At 35.0% G+C, this 18,312-nt stretch overlaps 1 protein-coding gene across 13 annotated transcripts in view; it reads right to left on the bottom strand.

Annotated features, from left to right (window-relative positions):
- The window catches only part of FAM135A (family with sequence similarity 135 member A), a 131,031-nt gene that overhangs the window by 42,895 nt on the left and 69,824 nt on the right, over positions 1-18,312 (bottom strand). For all 13 annotated transcript variants that reach the window (XM_059178380.1, XM_059178376.1, XM_059178383.1 and 10 more), the window contains one exon: positions 16,105-16,260. In XM_059178380.1, coding sequence (XP_059034363.1) covers positions 16,105-16,260 — 156 coding nt within the window. The remainder of the gene's footprint in view (positions 1-16,104; positions 16,261-18,312) is intronic.

Genomic DNA, 18,312 nt, shown 5'->3' with positions numbered 1-18,312 from the left:
CAAAAAGGTAACCTACTAAACAGAAGAAGATATTTGCAAATAATATATCTGATGGGGTGGGGGAGCCACTGACTTTAGCTCAGGTCATGATCCCAGGGTTCTGGGACGGAGCCTGGCATGAGGCTCCCTGCTCAGTGGGAGTCTGCTTCTCCTTCTTCCCCTGCCCCTCCCTCTGTTCGTTCCCTCTCTTAAGTAAATAAATAAATAAAATCTAAAAAAAAAAGAAGAAAATATTTGAAAATAATATATCTGATAAGTCTAATTTCCAGAATATATAAAGAACTCCTGCAACCGAATAACAAAAAGACAACCAATTAAAAAATGGGTAAAGGAGTTTGAATACACTTCTTTGAATACACATTTTGAAAAGAAGTTTAAAAATGGCCAACAAGCACACAAAAAGATGCTCAACATCATTAGTCATAGTGAAATGCTAGTCAAAACCACAACTAAACACCACTTTGCAACCCAGTAGGTTGGCCGTAATAATAACAAAATAATAGAAAGTAAATATTTGTGAGGATGTGAAGAAATTGGAACCATTGAACACTCCCAGTAGGAATATAAAATGGTGTAAGTGCTTATGGAAATCAGTCTGGAGGATCCTCAAAAAGTTAAACATAGAATTACCATACAACTCAGAAATTCTACTCTTAGGTATGCACCCAAAGAAATGAGAACAAGAATTCAAACAAGTACTTGTCCAGTAATGTTCACAGAAGCACTCATCATAATAGTCAAAGGGTGGAAAGAACCCAATGGCCATCCATTTCAGTTGGCATTCAAACCTAACAAGGAATGAAAGACTGATACATGCTACAACATGGATGAATGATGTGAAAGAAACCAAATACAAAAAGTCATGTGTTGTATGATTATCTTTATATGAAACATCCAGATTCGGTAAATCAGACTAGTGTTTGCTAGGGAATGGGTGGCAGAAGGGGAGGAAATGGGGAGTGACTCTTCAATGGGTGTGGGGTTTCCTTTTGGGGTGATAAAACTGGACTGGAACTAGGCAGAGGTGATGGTTGCACAACACTGTGGATGTAGTAAATTGTACATGTGAAATAGTTAATTCATGTTATGTAAATTTTATGTAAAAAACAAAACAAAACTAGGGGGCGCCTGAGTGGCTCAGTCAGTTAAGTGTCCAGACTCCTGATTTCAGCTCTGGTCATAATCTTGGGGTCACGGGATCAGATCAAGCACTGTGTCTGGCTCTGTGCTGGGTGTAGTGCCTACTTAGAATTCTTTTGATCCCTTTCTCTCTCTGCCCCTCCCCGATATGCTCTCTAAATTTAGAAAAAAATAATTAGAGGACTGTACAGAGATCAATGAAAAATGAAGATTTCTCTAATTCTGACTATATAGTTTGAAATATTATTTTATGAAGCCTTATAAAGTAAAACATTTTCATTTTACAGTCCAAGGAAAGGTTCATTAAATGGAAGAGTTTAAATGAGCAGTACCATAGAATATTAAGTAATCAAACAGCAAAAACACCATATCAACTTGGATTTCTTTGCTTTAGATTAGGACTACAGATATTAGTACATGGTGAGTAAAGCCATATGTTTACATGTTCTGTTTTCTCACAAGATTACTAACCTTCCTAAGCTTAACTACAAAATTAGTTTTCTCCTTAATCAAGGACTTCCATTCCATTTCTGTACCTCCATAAGGCCTATTTCATTCATCCAAAAATATATAAAACAAGGGTAAATCCTTCTTTGATGCTTTGGAATACTATTTGATAGGGTTGCATGAGACATAATTACATAGAAAAATTATTCGCTGCATACCTAACATTCAGATGTAACTAGGCGTCCTTTATTTTTGTTGTATCTGGCAATTCTACCCCACAGGACACTGAAATACAAATAATTTTTTTAGTATAAGTATTTCCCAAACACTGCATAGGATATATTTATACTGAAAATTATTTGTTTACCTATATTAAAATTTAATCAGGTACTCTGTATTTTATCTGGCAACCCAAGGTATTTGGCAAGACAGAACTAAGTATTTATTCAAGCTGTCCCTGAAAGAATGCCTGCTATTTTGTCCTATTCCATCAGCCCTAACAAGACTTGTTCAGGGCAGAATACAAGTCTGTGATGCTAAGACAAAGCACAAAGCACAAAACCTGTCTCTCCAAGTCTAAAAAGGGCATATGTTCATCTTAACATTGGACTTATAATTCTAGGCACAAGCTACCATACATTAAATATGGCATCTCTGCAGTACACTGGGAAGCAGTGTAACAGAAGAGGCATTTTTGAAAAGTACTAAAATAAAGATCAGTAAAATTGTTGAGGACAGTGAAAATGAGTTCTCCTTAAGACACTGGCAAAAGACAATTCTTCAAGGTCTCTTACATTTTTGCAAGTCCTGTGAGCAGAATCAATGACTGTCCTCATTCTTTTCAAGGATCTCTGTATTGAGAACAGCCTGGGAAGGTAGAGACACCTCTTCCTTAGAAGCAAAGGGTAGGTTTGCTTACAGTCTTGGTAGATAAAGACGTGCACTGGAACAAAGATGGCATGTCCACGTCCATTACAAAGTATCTGGGACCCTTAATCACAAAGTTTTTTCTCCTGCAATGCAATACACTAGTGTGAACCTGGCTTTCTTTATGTTGGGGTGTGGAAACCGGGGCTTAAGAAAGAAGTGCAAATGATAACACTAATGTTACTGGAGTTGCTGCAACAAAGTCCTTTGTCTCTGATCTCGTATCTTCTGCTAGCATTAATCATTCTGTGGAGGTTATCTTATTTGCTTTTAAGTTCTTCACAGATCTCAGGTCCTTTACAGTTCTTGACACATAAAAATTTCATTTTAATTTCAACTTATTTTTGCTTTTTATAAGTTATCTCACTTGATAATCCATATTTCAGTTTGAAGTGACAAAGATATCTTTCACTTATAATAAATACTTTATTCTTTTTTTCCAGCTATATCAAGAGATAACTGATAGAAAACTGTGTAAGTTTGAGGTGTACAGTGTTGATTTGATAGACTTACATATTGCAAGATGATTACCACCTCAGCATTAGCTAATACCTCCACTGTGTCACATAATTACCATTTCTTTCTTGTGGTGAGAACCACTAAGATTTACTCTCTTAGTAACTTCCAAGTACAGAGTACAGTACTGTTAACTAAAATACCACGCTATATATTAGATCCCCAGAAATTATTTATCTTATAACTGAAAGTGTGTACCCTTTGAACGATAGCTCCCAATTTCACACCACCCTTCCTTCCACCTCTGGTAATCACCATTCTAATCACTCTTTCCATGAATTCAGTTTTTTAAGAATCTATATATAAGTGGTATCATACAGTATTTGTTTCTGTCTGACTTGTTTCCCTTAGCATAATGCCCCCAAGGTCCATCTGTGTTGTTGCAAATGGCAGGATGTCCTTTCTAATAGCTGAATAATATTCCATTGTATATACTGGTTTCCCTCAATATCCAATAACAAAGAAATCCTAATGAAACCTTTCTTAAGCTGAAATGGCATAAAGCGAAACAGCAATGATCATTTTATAAAACCAAAACTTTTTGTTATTTCTTTTGGTCAGTGAAAGCAGGTAACCAATGTAGGTCTTTCATAAAAGCATAGCGGCATTAAAGCAAACTTTCAGATATCAGGGGAAACCTGTATATAGCAGATCTTCTTTATCCAGTCATTCATTGATGGACACTTAGGTTATTTCCATTTCTTGGCTATTGGGAATAATGCTGCAATAAACATGGGAGCACAGATATCTCTTTGAGATCCCATTTTCTTTTCCTGGAAGTGATACCGCTAGATCAAAGGGTAGTCCTATTTTAAGAAACTTCCATACTGTTTGCCATACTGGCTGCACCAATTTACATGCATACCAAAAGTGCACACGGATTCTGTTTTTTCCACATCCTTGCCAACACTTGTTATCTCTTGACTTTTTAGTAACACTCATTCTAACAAGTTTGAGGTGATAACTAATTTTGATTTTGATTTGCACTTTCTGGATGATTACTGACATTGTGCATCTTTTCATATATCTACTGGTTTTTTTTATGTGTCTGCATAAAGATATTTAGCTCTTCTATACATTTTTTAATCAGATTTTTTTCTACTGAGTTGCATGAATTCTTTATATATTTTAAATATTAACCCTTTATCAGATATATGACTTGGCAGTATTTTCTCCCATCCATTAGGTTGCCATTTCATATTGGTGATGGTCTCCTTTGCTTTGCAGAAGCTTTTTAATTTGATGTAGTTCCACTTGTTTATGTTTGCCTCTGCTTTTGGTGTCAAATCCAAAATAACATTACCAAAACTAATGTCACCAGAGAGCTTTTCCCCTATGTTTTCCTCTAGGGGTTTTATGATTTCAGGTCTTATGTTATTAAGTTGTTAATTCATCTTGAGCTAATTTTTGTGAGCAGTTTAAGATAGGGGTCCAATTTCATTCTTTTGCATGTAGTTATCTCGTTTTCCCAATACCACTTATTGAAGAGACCACCCTTTCTCCATTGAGTATTCTTTGCTCTCTTGTCAAATGTTAGTTGGCCATATATGCAAGGGTTTATTTCTGGACTTTTGTTTCCATTGTCTATTTTTATGCCAGTACCATAGTTTTCATTACTATGGCTTTGTTGTGTAGTTTGAAAACAGGAAATACGATGCCTTCAGCTTTGCTCTTCTTTCACAGTATTGCTTCGGTTATTTGGGATCCTTTGTGGTTCCATATAAATTTGAGAACTGTGTTTCTTATATTTCTGTGAAAAATACTATTGGAATTTCAATAGGGATTGAACTGAAACTATAGATGGCTTTAGATAGTATGGATATTTAACAATATTAATTCTTCTGATCAATGAACATGGGCTATCTTTCCATGTGTTTGTGTCTTTGGTTTCTTTCATCAAAGTCTTGTCATTTTCAGTAAAAGCTCTTATAGCTCCTTGCTTAAATTTAGTCCCAAGTAGTTTTTTTTTTTTTTTTTTTTGATGCTATTTTGAATGGGACTGTTCTCTTTATTTCTTTTTTTAGGTATTTCATTGTTAGTGTACAGAATCCCAACTATGTTTTATATATGGATATTACATCCCACAACTTCACTGAAACTGATTAATTCCAACAGTTTTTTGATGGAGTGGTAAGCATTTTCTTTTTAAATATGTAAGATCATATCACCTGCAATCAGAGACATTTTACACCTTCCTTTCTGATTTGGATGCCTTTTATTGTCTCATTGCTCTGTTTAGGACTTCTAGTACTTTGTTGAATACAAATGATAAGAATGGGAACCCTTGTCCTATTTGTGATATTAAAGCAAAACCTTTCAACTTTTCACCATTCAGTATGACGCTAGCTGTGGGTTGTCATGTTATTATTATATTGGGGTATATTCCTTCTATACCCAATGTGTTGAGAGTTTTTATCATGAAAGGATATTGTATTTTGTCAAATGCTTTTTCTGCATTAATGTGATGATATGATTTTAGCCTTTCATTCTATTAATGTGGTGTATCACTTTTATTGATTTGAGTATATCAAGCCATCCTGATCCCAGGGATAAGTCCCATGTGATTATGGTGTATGATCCTTTTAATCCACTATTAAATTTAGTTTGCTAATATTTTGTTAAGAATTTGTGCATGTTGGGGCACCTGGGTGGCTCAGATGGTTAAGCATCTGCCTTTGGCTCAGGTCTTGATCTCCAGGTCCTGGGATCGAGTCCCACATTGGGCTCCCAGCTCAGTGGGGAGTCTGCTGCTCCCTCTGCCTTACCCCCTGCTTGTGCTCTGTTTCTCTTTCTCTTTATATAATGAATAAATAAGATTTTATTTAAAAAAGAATTTTTGCATGTTTAATTTTCTATATTCATCAGGGATATTGGACTGTAGTTTATTTCTCTTGTATTCTCTTTATCTGGCTTTGTTATCAGAATAATGCTGGCATTGTAAAATGAGTTTGGAAGTGTTCCTTTTTGATTTTTTGGTGAGAAAGATTAGCTTTAATTCATTTACATATTTGGTAGAATTCACCAGTAAAGCCACCTTTTCCTATACTTCTCTTTGCTGAATAATTATTGGTTATTGATTTAATCTCTTTACTCATTATTTGTTCAGATGTTTCTATTTCTTCATGATTTAGTTTTGGTAGGTTTATGTTTCTAGGAATTTATCCATTTCTTCTAGGTTATCCAATTTATTGATTTATAATTTTTCATGTTAGTCTCTCATGATCCTTTGTATTTGTGTGGTTTTAAGTTGTACTGTCTCCTCTTTCATTTCATATTTTAATTATTTGCATCTTTTTTTTTCTCAGTCTAGCTAAAGGTGTTGATTTTATTCTGTCAATAAAACCAGTTCTTTTGTTTTGTTGATTTTTCCTATTATTTTTCTTATTTTAATACTTATTCATCTAATATTTGTTATTTTCTTCTTTCTGTTAACTTTGGGTTTAGTTTGTTCCTTTTCTAGTTCCTTGATGTGAAAAATTAAGTTAGTTATTTGAGATTTTGACCCACTGGTTATTCAGGAGTATTGTTTAACTTCCACATATTTGTGATTTTCTCAGATTTCCTTTTGTAATTGATGTCTAGTTTTATACTATTATGGTTGAGAAAGATACTTGGTATGATTTCAATCTTTTTAAATTTGCTAAGACTTACTTTTTTGACCTATCATATGATCTATCCTGAAGAATGTTCTGTGTACACCTGAGAAAAACATGTGTTCTGTTGTTGTTGAGGTATCTTACATACGTTTGTTAGATCCATTTGGTCTGATTATGGTTCAAGTCCAATCCAATGTTTCCTCATTGATTTTCTACCTGGATGATCTATCCATTATTGAAAGTGAGGTACTGAGGTCTCCTACTATAGCTGTATTGCTTTCTATTTCTCCCTTCAGATCTGTTAGTATTTACTTAGTATATATAGGTGCTCCGATGCTGGGTCCATATATACTTTAAATGGTTAGATCTTCTTCATGAACTCACCCCTTTGTCATTATATAATGGCCTTGTTTCCTGTTACTTTTGGCTTAAAGTCTATTTGGTGTGATTTAGGTATAGCTTTCCTTAACAAAAAAACAAAAAACAGCAACAAGAAAGTGTAGCTATCTTTACTCTTCTGAGGTTTCTGTTTACATCGAATCTTTTCCCATCATTTCACTTTGTTCCCACGTAGGTCCTCAAAGCTGAAGTGAGTCTCTTGTAGGCAGCATATAGTTGGTTTTATTTTATTTATTTATTTATTTATATCCATTCAGACATTCTCTGACTTCTAGAGAATTCAATCCATTTACATTTACAGTGAATGCTGATATGTAAGGATTTACTAAAGCCATCTTATTAGTTACTTTCTGGCTGTTTTATAGTTCTCTTCTTCCTCTCTTGCTGTCTTCCTTTGTGAACTGATGATTTTCAACAGTGCTATGCTTTGCATCTCTTCTCTATCTTTTTTGATCTACTGTAGTTTTCTGCTTTGTGGTTATCATAAGGCTTACATAAAACATCTTGTAGATTAATATAGATGTAATAGTTTATTTTACACTGATAATTTAATTTCAATCTCATTAAAAAACTCTATCCTTTTATTCTTCCTTTTGTTTCTGATGTCATAATGTACCAGTTTTAATAATGTGTATTCATTAACAAATTATTGTAGCTGTAGTTATTTTTAATATGCTTGTCTTTTAACCTTTACATTAGGATTAAGGGATTAACATACCATATTACCATACTAGAGTATTGTGAATTTGATTATACACTTACTTTACTGGCATGTTATATATTTTCATGATTTTTATGTTGTAACTAGTACCCTATCATTTAACTTTGCAAATTCTTTTTAGTATTTTATTTATTTGACAGAGTGATAGAGCGAGCAAAAGTAGGCAGAGTGGCAGGCAGAGGGAGAGGTGAGGAAGAAATAGGCTTTCTGCTGAGCAGGGAACCCGATTCAGGACTTGATCCCAGGGCCCTGGGATTATGACCTGAGCCAATGGCAGACGCTTAACTGACTGAGCAACCCAGGTGCCCCAAGTTTGCAAATTCTTTTCTGAATTTCTTGTAAGGCAGGTCTAATAATGATGAATTACTTCAGCTTTTGTCTAGGATTATCCTTATTACTACTTCATTTATGAGAGAGAACTTTGCCAGAAAGAGTATTTTGATTGGCAGATATTTTTTAAGCATTCTGAATCTATCATCGCACTCTCTTCTGCTCTATAAGGTTTTTGCTAACAACCTCACTGATTGTAGGTTACAATCTTCTTTTTCTTGGAACTTTCAAGATTTTTTTTGTCTTTGATTTTTGACAGTTTTATTATACTGTATTTTGGAGAAGATCTCTTTAGGTGGTTTGGTGACCTATAAACTTTATGTACTTGGATATCCAAATGTCTTCCCATGTTTGGGAAACTCTCAGTAATTATTTCTTTAAATAGGCTTTTTTGCCTCTTCTCCCTCTCTTTTGCTTCTGGAACTCCAATTATTAAAAATTATTTCTTTTGATGGTTTCTCATAGATCAGGCATGCTTTCCTCACTCTTTTTCTTTCTTTTTTCTTTGCTCTCCTCTGATTGGAATTTTATGTTCCTATCTTTTATCATAGATTCTTTTTTTCTGTTTGGTCCATTCTGCTGTGACTGTGCTATCTGTTGCATCTGTCATTTTATAAAGTGAATTCTTCAGCTCCGGAATTTGTTTTTGGTTCTTTATGATTTCTCTTTGTTAATCTTCTCATTTTGTGTATTGCTTTCTTGATTTTGTTGAATTGCCTTTCTGTGTTTTCTTGTAGCTCACTGAGTTTCCTTAAAATAGTTATGTTGAATTCTTTATTAGGTAAATCACAGATTTCCATGTTTTTGGGTTTAGTTACTGGAGGATTGTGATCCTTTGGTGATGTCAGTGTTTCATGTCCTTTGGAGTTGGGTTTTTCTTTTTTGGGGGGTGGGCAGAGGGAGAGAAAGAATCTTAAGCAGTCTCCATGACCAGTGTGGAGTCCGATGTGGTGTTCAGTGTCACAATACACATCTGAAATCAAGAATTAGATGTTAACTGACCGAGGGACCAGCGCCCCTTGTGCTCTTTGCAGTTTTGCATTGCTATCTGAACATCTGGAGTAGCAGCCACCTCCTCCAGTATTTACTGTCTTCAGGGCAGAAATACCTCTCTTCAGTCCAGCCAGAATTTCTGAGGCTTTCTCAGACCTTCTATGGATATATTTGCTTCACATTTCTTGCTCCCTCTTGTGGTAGACTTTAGTATTATACTCCTTCTCCCCTTCCTGCCACACACCTGGCTGAGTGCTGACCCCCACCTTTATTTCCCAAATGTGGTGCTACAGCTCCTTTGTGGTCTTCCTGGCCTGCAGCTACAGATCTGCTAAAGCTTGCTCTCACTAATGTCTTCAGCCGTGCACACAGGGAGCCATCTGCAGATTAGAAGGAAGAGTGTGGATGAGGGCATGTGGGATGGTGGAGGTTCTCATGGCCAGTTGGAGGGATTCACAGGTGAAGTTCATAGGCAGACTTTCAATGGAGTCTCTGATGTGGTGAGTACGATGAGTCCCTTTAATGCCTTCTGAGAGTCCCATCTGCCACCTTCCTGTCTATTTCCACCCTGTGCCCCAACCATGGAGCTCCTGATTTAGTGATCTAGATGGGGTGAAAAGGAAAGATGAGTCTCTTTGGTAATAGCCTGAACAGCTAGACAAGCTGGATACTCACTCATCTGTTCTCCCTTTTCTCTGCAGGAAAAACCACAGGCCAAGAAGGATTCTCGTAGATCAAAGCTGTGCTATCTTGGGTGAAAAGTGATGTATGTAAAGACGAGCTATTCCTTTTGCTAGAACTCGAATGCAACCAAACTTGTATTTTTTTTTGCTTCAGTGAATGATGGAACTTCTCTGGAAAGCTGAACTTGCACAAAGGCTTCCTCACAACCCTGTGTAATTGCCTAAGTCAGTGCTCCCCAGAAGGTCCCAGACTGTAGCCAAGACGAGCAAGAGCTGGAAAACATGCTACTACAGGGTCCAGTCAAGACTGAAACCTGTCTGCTTATTATCCAGTCCACAGGTGGGTGGGAGGCCTTGGTATATAGTATTGGATCCCACAGCTCTCACGGTCACTTTTGTTCATGGATATATGCTAAATTTTTGTTATTGTGAGTGAGATAAAAACAAGGGACATTTTATAGTGCCATCACTGCCTTTTATCTTTTTATGTAATACGGGGTACTGGGAACCATTCACTTATTAATAGTCTCTATGTTTTAATGTGAACATATATGCCACATGACTACAGAATTCTGTAAGTCTGGATGACTTAATTCTCTAAGAATCAGAAAATCTCACTTTCTGAATCTTGATATCAAATAACATGGTAGAACAAATGTCAAAATAATTAATTACATTGTTCTTTATAAGTAGAGACTTACATTTCCTCTTTTTAGTCCAACTTTTTGCCTATTTGCTTTCAGCGCAGTAAGAGATTCCATATCATATGTTCACTTCTGAGACTTAGATAAATTGTGCTGCTTCTGACTACATTAGACAGCCTACAGACTTTATTATAGCCAACTCCGTCTCAATACAAATAATGAATGACCTTTGGACTATTTTGGTTGCTGTAGGCATAAGCAGTGTATTCTCAGAATACCGATACACTTTATGAACAAAGTTCCTGTTAACTGCATAAATGGGAAATAAAGGACATAATATACCACCATTTCCACAGTTTTTGTGATATATATGGCAGGGCAGGGCATGATAGGGCAAGGTTTATTATACTTGGTTAAGTAACAACAGGGCACTTTTTTGCTGTGTCTTAATTACCCTTCCTTATTTCTTTTAGGAGTTAAGTGGGCCCTATTTTGTTAATCTAGAATGGGGCAAAAAAAGGAAGTTTCTTGGACAATTTTCAATTTATCTTTGGCATCTGAATTTCCTATAAACCCAATTTTTGTCTTGGCCTTCCTTCTTTGCCCCCTTTTTTCAACATTGTATTTATCAGCTTCTCTCTACTGAGGTTTTACCTTCTGGTTCTTATTCTACCTCAGACAACCCCCTAAAACATTATGCTACAAAGTTGCTTCTGATCCTTGCTATCATTCTCTTCTCTGTTTTGATAGGCAGCAAATCAAGTGGTAAAGAATGCAGGCTATGGAGTCATAGTGCTTGGGTTTGAATCCCATCTCTGTCCCTTACTACCTGGTAACAACAAATAAGAACAAACTTATAGCCAAAACGGGAGATTTTACCACATTTTTCTCAATAGTTGATAGCACTAGCAGCTGTAAATTCAAAATATGAAAAGTTTGAACAGAATGATTTATAAACGTAACCTAGCAGGCATATTTGGAACACTTAACCCAGCAACATGATGAATATACATTCCTAATATAGGTAAAACAAGTCAAAGAATATTAAAGTACTGAAATCACAGACTGTTTCCTAAGTGCAATGAAGATAAACCAGAAATCAACCATAAAAAGACAACTAGAAAATTAATATATTTAGAAACAAAGAAACACATCCCTGGAAATAAAGAGCACTTTAGTTATTAGCAAGAGACAAAGATATAGTCAGATTACCTCAGCATGTGTGGGATTTTTATAAGGATATAAAGTAAGGACACCCAGGGAGCTGACTCTGTAGACAAATAGCCAGTTCTTACGAAACTGGAATGCTGTTCATTGCCATTTAGTAAATAATAACTACACTAATATCCTAATATCACTCTAGTAACTGTTGTTTCAGAAGCAAGCATTTGTTGTTCCCTTTTCTGGTCATTCCTCTCTTCTCATGTTCTCTATCTCTGACACTCTCTCTGCTTTGCTTTTAACCCTTTTTACTTTCATCCCTGCCTTATAGTAGTTGGTTTATTCATGGTTTCTACTGTCTCATGGCTTTTGCCTATGACCTTCTTTCTCTCTTGGTTTCTGCCATTGTTTAGTAACTGAGTCTCTTTCTTTTGTGTTCCATGCTTAAGTCATCCAAAAGAAATAATGTGAATACTCCAATTACCATTCTTCTAATAGAAACCACCCAAAATCAGCCGATTATGCAGCCGCTCCTTTGAAAAATTACTAGTCCTCCTCATGTCCATACTGTAGATGATTACCTCTGGGCTAAGTGTTAACCTCTAATTCAGGATGTCAGAGTTACTTGATACAACACGTATCAAGATACAAACATGTGGTAACTTTTAGACAAGAAATATCACTGGTCCTTTATTTCAGAAGAAGACTGACTGTGGGAAGGCACTCAATTTCTTGGATTTCTAAGGAAGGGAAAAATGACAACTCCTAATATAGGAAAACGTATCTAGTGTATACTACATAATAGTTTTTTTTTTTTTTTTTAATCAGAGAGAGAGAGGGCGAGAGCAAGCACAGGCAGACAGAATGGCAGGTAGAGGCAGACGGAAAAGCAGGCTCCCTGCCGAGCAAGGGGCCCGATGCAGGACTCGATCCCAGGATGCTGGGATCATGACCTGAGCCGAAGGCAGCTGCTTAACCAACTGAGCCACCCAGGCGTCCCGACTTCATAATAGTTTTATTTACCTTTATTGCTTTAAATCAAAGATTTCCCAAATAAATTATTATTGGTATGTTGTGAGATTTCCCATTTGGGGCTAGTGTATATAAAGTAGTTCCTATGGAGTCCTGTCATTGACCTACATATTGTTTCTGTTTATATACAGAAAATGGAGGAGATGCATCTATTATTTTAATAAGCCATTTTATATATTAATGAAAAAAAACTAAATAACCCTAAATCAAAGAATAAATTGCTCACAAAAATTAGAAAATATTGAGAATCAAATGATAAAAAGTACAACATATCAAAACTTGTGGAATGTAGCTAAAGCAGTACTTAGGGGGGAGCCTATAAACTTAAATGTGTGTAACAGAAAAGAGGAAATACTACAATTAATAAGCTAACCATCTACTTATAGAAGTTTTAAAAAGAGAGTAAAATAAACCTTTAGAAAGTGAGAGGAAATACTAAAGTCAAAAGCAAACCTAATAAAACAAAATGCACAAGAGAGAATTAACATCAGGTTAGTTCTTTGAAAAAACTAATAAAATGACAAACTTCTGGTGGGACCAATCAAGAAAAAAAGAATGAAGACACAAATAACTTATATCAGGAACAAAATGGGAAAATGCTACAGATACTACAGATGTTAAAAATATAAGTGAAGGATATTATAATTATTTGGTGCCAATAAATTAGTAAGTTTAGGACTCCTTCAAAAACATAATTTATCAAAACTGATTGAAAAAGAAATATAGTATTTCCACTAATATTGTTCAGCTGCATTGAACCACAAGGAACATAATACACATCACAGAAATCCAAACTGAACAATGGTCTACAAAACTACTGGCCAATACTCTTCAAGAAAGACAAAGAAAATAGAACTATTCAGACTGAATAAGTTTAAAGAATTTAATGGGTTATGACAACTGAATGCAATGTGTGATCCTGAATTTGATCCTGGAAAAGGGGAAAAGTCACAAAGGACATTATTAAGACAAATGATAAAATTTAAAATGAGTTTTACATTAGGTATCAGAATTGTAACAAAATTAAATTTCACAAAATTGATCACTGTAGTATAGTTAAGCAAGAAAGTACCTTTGTTCTCAGTCAATATACCCTGAAGTATTTATGGATAAAAGAACATGATGCTGGGGCGCCTGGGTAGTTCAGTAGGTTAAGCATCTGCCTTCAGCTCAGGTCATGATCTCAAGATCCTGGGATCAAGCCCCACATCAGGCTCTCTGCTCAAAAGAGAGTCTGCTTCTCCCTCTCCCTCCATTTTCTTTCTCTCTCCCTCAAGTAAATAAAATCTTAAAGAAAAAAAGAACATGATGCCTCCAATTAACAAATGATTTGGGGAAAAAAATGCATTACATCTGTATGTGTATATGTATGTACCTAATTATAAAAGAAGGAATGATTAAAGAAAATATGCCAAAATAGTAACTTTGATACTGGTGAAAAGATTCTGTACTACTTCAGTAATTCCTCTGTAACTTCTCTATTATATTTTATAAGTTTTATGATTTTGGCTTTCATATTTGTTTTCAAGCCACCTGGAATTGAATTTTATATAGTATTTTCCCACATGAACACTTAATTGTCCCAACATCATTTATCTAAAATCCGAACTTTTCCCTGCTGATCTGCATTTATTATGTCCAAGTATGGAGAAGTCTATGTCTGTCCTCTGCTCTGCTCTTCTACCTACACTAACACTAAAATTAAGAATTCTAGTTTATCAAAAGACAGCACAAAGACAGTGAAAAAAGCCAAATTGTGACACAAGAGATTTATTTACAAAAATATAACAAAGGCCAGTATTTAGAATACATAGAAAAGTATTCCAAATCTAGAAGAAAAACAAAGGTAATCCTTTAGACAAATGGTCAAACAATTTTCAGGCACTTCACAAATAAGTAATCTACACAGCCAATAGTCACATAAAATAGTGCTCAATTGCACAGGTTATCAGAGAGATGCAAATTAAAACCACAATGGTACCAGACCAGCCAGATTTTGAAAATTTGCCAAAATCAAGAGTTTGGGAGTATGTGGAATAACAAGAGCTCTCATCCAGTGTTGGTGGGAGTGAAAACTGGCACCACTTTGGAAAAGAGTGGGGCATCTGCTAGTAAATAACTGATGTTATGCATATCCTATGGTACAGCAATTTCCCTTACAAGTCAGTCAGAGAAATGGGCATGCCAGGAAATATGCACAAGAATGTTTGTAGTAGTTTGGTTTGTAGTAGCTAGAAGTTAGAAGTAATCCAAATGTCCACCAACAATAGAGTGGATGCGCTAATTGTGGGTATATGCAAATGAAATATACGACACCAACGAAAATAAACAGTCTATAGCTACTGACAAAAACAAATTAATCTCACAAACACAATCTTGAGTGAAAGCAGCAAGATAAAAATAATATACACTGCATGATCTCATTTATATAGAATTCAGTAACATAGGCAGAATAACATAATAGACTAAAACAACTTGTATTATTTAGTATGCATAAATGGATGGTAAAACTAAAAGAGAAGTGATAAACTCATCACAAAAGACAGAATGGTGATTATTTCTCAATGTCAGGGTGGGAACAGACACTGGAAAACACACAGAGGACTTTTGCGCTGTTGACAATTTTCTATTTCCTGATCTGGGCGAGAGTTAAAAGGATATGTGCTTTTAATTAATTGTTAAAATGTGCATGTTTTATGCACTTTTCTGATTTTCATGTTTTATAATTAAGAAAAGAAAAATGAAACAAGAAAACTAGTGTTTTTGAGGACCTGCAAGTAGGTCAGGAAAATTAATGTGTGTACAGAACATTTAAGCAGATAACTGGAAAAGCAGTCAGACATTTAGTATATCAAAGCCTCTTGATAAGTTATACAATAAAATTGTACAGAAATGTCTGCACAAGGTCCATAGTAAGCCTTCAGTAAACATGTATGTCTAGATTATACTCCCCCTGACCTTCTGGGTTTGTAATACACATCCCTAAATGAGGCAAAAGGAGGAAAAACTGGAGAGAAAGATTCTAAAGTTTAAGGTGGCTCTCTTGTTCCTGATTTCTATTCCTAAGGACACCTGGCTATCTGGCTATAATACTGTTCTCGGGTTCCAGGAGCTAGACTGTAACAAAATATTTTTTTGTTTTGGTTACATTTGGATGATTTTTCTTACTGGCAGGGATTGTAACTAAGATAGAGCATGTGCTGGGTGGTTTGGTAGTTTAAGTGGCTGCCTTCAGCTCAGGCCATGATCCCAAGGTTCTGGGATATATTATGCATCAGACTCCCTGCTCGGCAGGGAATCTGCTTGTTCCTCTCCCTCTGCCTCTCATCCCTGCTTGTGCTTTCTCTCATTCTGCTCTCTATCTCAAATAAATAAAATATTTAAAAGAAGAAATCAAACAGTAACACAATAGTAAATGTCTCTTTTCCAATTTATCAACATATGGGTAAATATCAGTCTTTTTATTCATAAGAACTTTCTACATCAAAATATTCTAACATCACTTTTTAACTTACCCTCAAAGTATGGTGCTCTTGTGCTAATAAAAGTCTTAGTTCTTCATGTAGCGTTATAACTTCCAGAAACTGTCCCCATAAAGCCATTAGAAGTGAACAAAGTTGTGCAAGATTCATATTTATAAGTTCTGCCAGTTCATCAGGATTTTCTATTTTCTGAAATGACAAGAAAATAACTTCACTGCTCCTTGAGACTTACCATGTCTAAATATAATGTGTTATTGAGAACATTAATACAAAAGCAAATTTTTAGTTTTAAAAAGAAATGTGTGTGTGTGTATGTGCATGTGCTTGTATGTGTAGAGATCAAGTGACCAATGGCTTTTCCTATGTGATAGTCACTGTAGCAATTTTCAACAACTTAATTGATCTTTCAGTATCTGAGATATCTTGTTACTGAAATAATGTCAAATATAGTTTAAAATTACAAATCAGGATTCTACAGAGCATGATCAACTTCAAACCCTAGAATTCTGGGAATTTTAAACAATGTACAAATCATGATGAAAGTTATAAAATTTTTAGAAGATAATAAGATCTTAAAATAAGATTTTTTTTCTCCAATCTGCTAAGTAAAGTACTTAAAAGATCTATAACTCTTCAGAAGGGAGAGAGATACCTTCTAAAGTACTAACTGCTTTTCCTTCACTCTTATTTTCCTAAGGTTCCATATTGCGTATGGTAATTCTCTTAGAGAGTCGTCAAACACTTCTCTTTTCTAACAATTCCATTTACCCACTGTTTACTGAGCACATTTTAAATGCTAAGGCCCACATTCCTATCTAACTCAAAGATTAATATGAGAAGCTCAGTTTAGTAAGGAAAGAAAAGTGGGTAAACAATTTTAATATACTGTTGTGAGTGTTCTAATAGTGGTATTAAATTACTCATTTATTTAAATATTCACCTAAACTGATGATACAAGTTAAAATCAATTATACAATGAAATGTAAAATCTTTTATAAGGCATTTGTATTTCTTGAATAGGTAAGGATTTTTGGACAAAGAATAATAAAAGACGATAAATCGGAATGATTCCTCTCTTTTGGACAAGCATTTTTACTATGAGGACAAGCTTTTTGTTAATTCACTGAGGCAGCAGTGTTCAGGCAGATAATATCTTGCTAGAAAAATTTGCCTTCAATTACTAGTAATACTAGGAAATCTACCGTTAAGTATATAGATAGATGCTGATTTCATTTCCCCATCCTAAAGAAGGCAGAAGTAGTCTATTCAGGTTAAGGTTGAAAGCCATACCATCTATATAGTAATGACTGCTAAATCTTTCTATCTGCATCACATCTCTCCAGGGCTCTAGACCCATCACCTACTAGATGACTATATTTGGATGTGAAAAGGAAGGTATTCTAGTTCAGTATATCCTAAAGAGTACTAATTATATCTTTACCCTTCCTTTCTTAAAAAAAAAAAAACAACAACAAAAAACTCAAAATGTTGCTTATGACCTATGATAGATCCTTACTCAGTTTATTTTTACTTCATTTTGAAGCCTGCAATTCTGCAGGCTTTTCTTCTTCCCCCTGCAAACTGAGCTTCTACTTATATATATTAACTCAGAGAGGACATAAAACAAAAATTCAGCAAAATTAGTAAGAAGGAAAGGGATGATGTCTTTTTACTCTCGTGACTTTGGTTACCAGTACACAGTAGTCACTAAATATTTAGTAAATGAATAAATGAATAGATGAATAAGGAATTACAGGCTTCAGATAAGGAAAAAGACCCCCAAATTTATGGACAAACTCAGAAAATGTTGAAAAATTCCAGAATTCTGGAATGGAAGCTAACAGACTCAACATGTAATAAATATTGAATCATCAATGTACAATAAACCTACAGATGTATTTTGCCCCAGGAAATAGTTTATAGATGTATTAGGAATGAAACTAACAAGTTTTTCACGTCTCTTTTAAGAACATAGAGAAGATTAAAGTGCTCTCTAAAATAAATGGAAGCATGCAACCTTCTTCCAAGAACAGTTTCAACGGAGTTTAGAAAAAGACTTGAATAAGCACTTGACAGTAACTAGAGAGTGTTGTATAAGGCAAGCAGTGCTATTCTTAGTATAAATCTACACACAAGTAGAAATAATTCTTAGTTCGCCATAGGTTGAATAATGTAAACAACTCTTTTTTTAATCCCCCGAGAGCAAGGCTGTCTAGATACCTTGCAATTATTAATTTTACT

This window comes from Mustela lutreola, chromosome 6, assembly GCF_030435805.1.
Source record: "Mustela lutreola isolate mMusLut2 chromosome 6, mMusLut2.pri, whole genome shotgun sequence".
Lineage (NCBI taxonomy): Eukaryota > Metazoa > Chordata > Mammalia > Carnivora > Mustelidae > Mustela > Mustela lutreola.
Note: the sequence above shows the minus strand (reverse complement) of the source record. Positions and strands in the feature narration are given on the sequence as shown.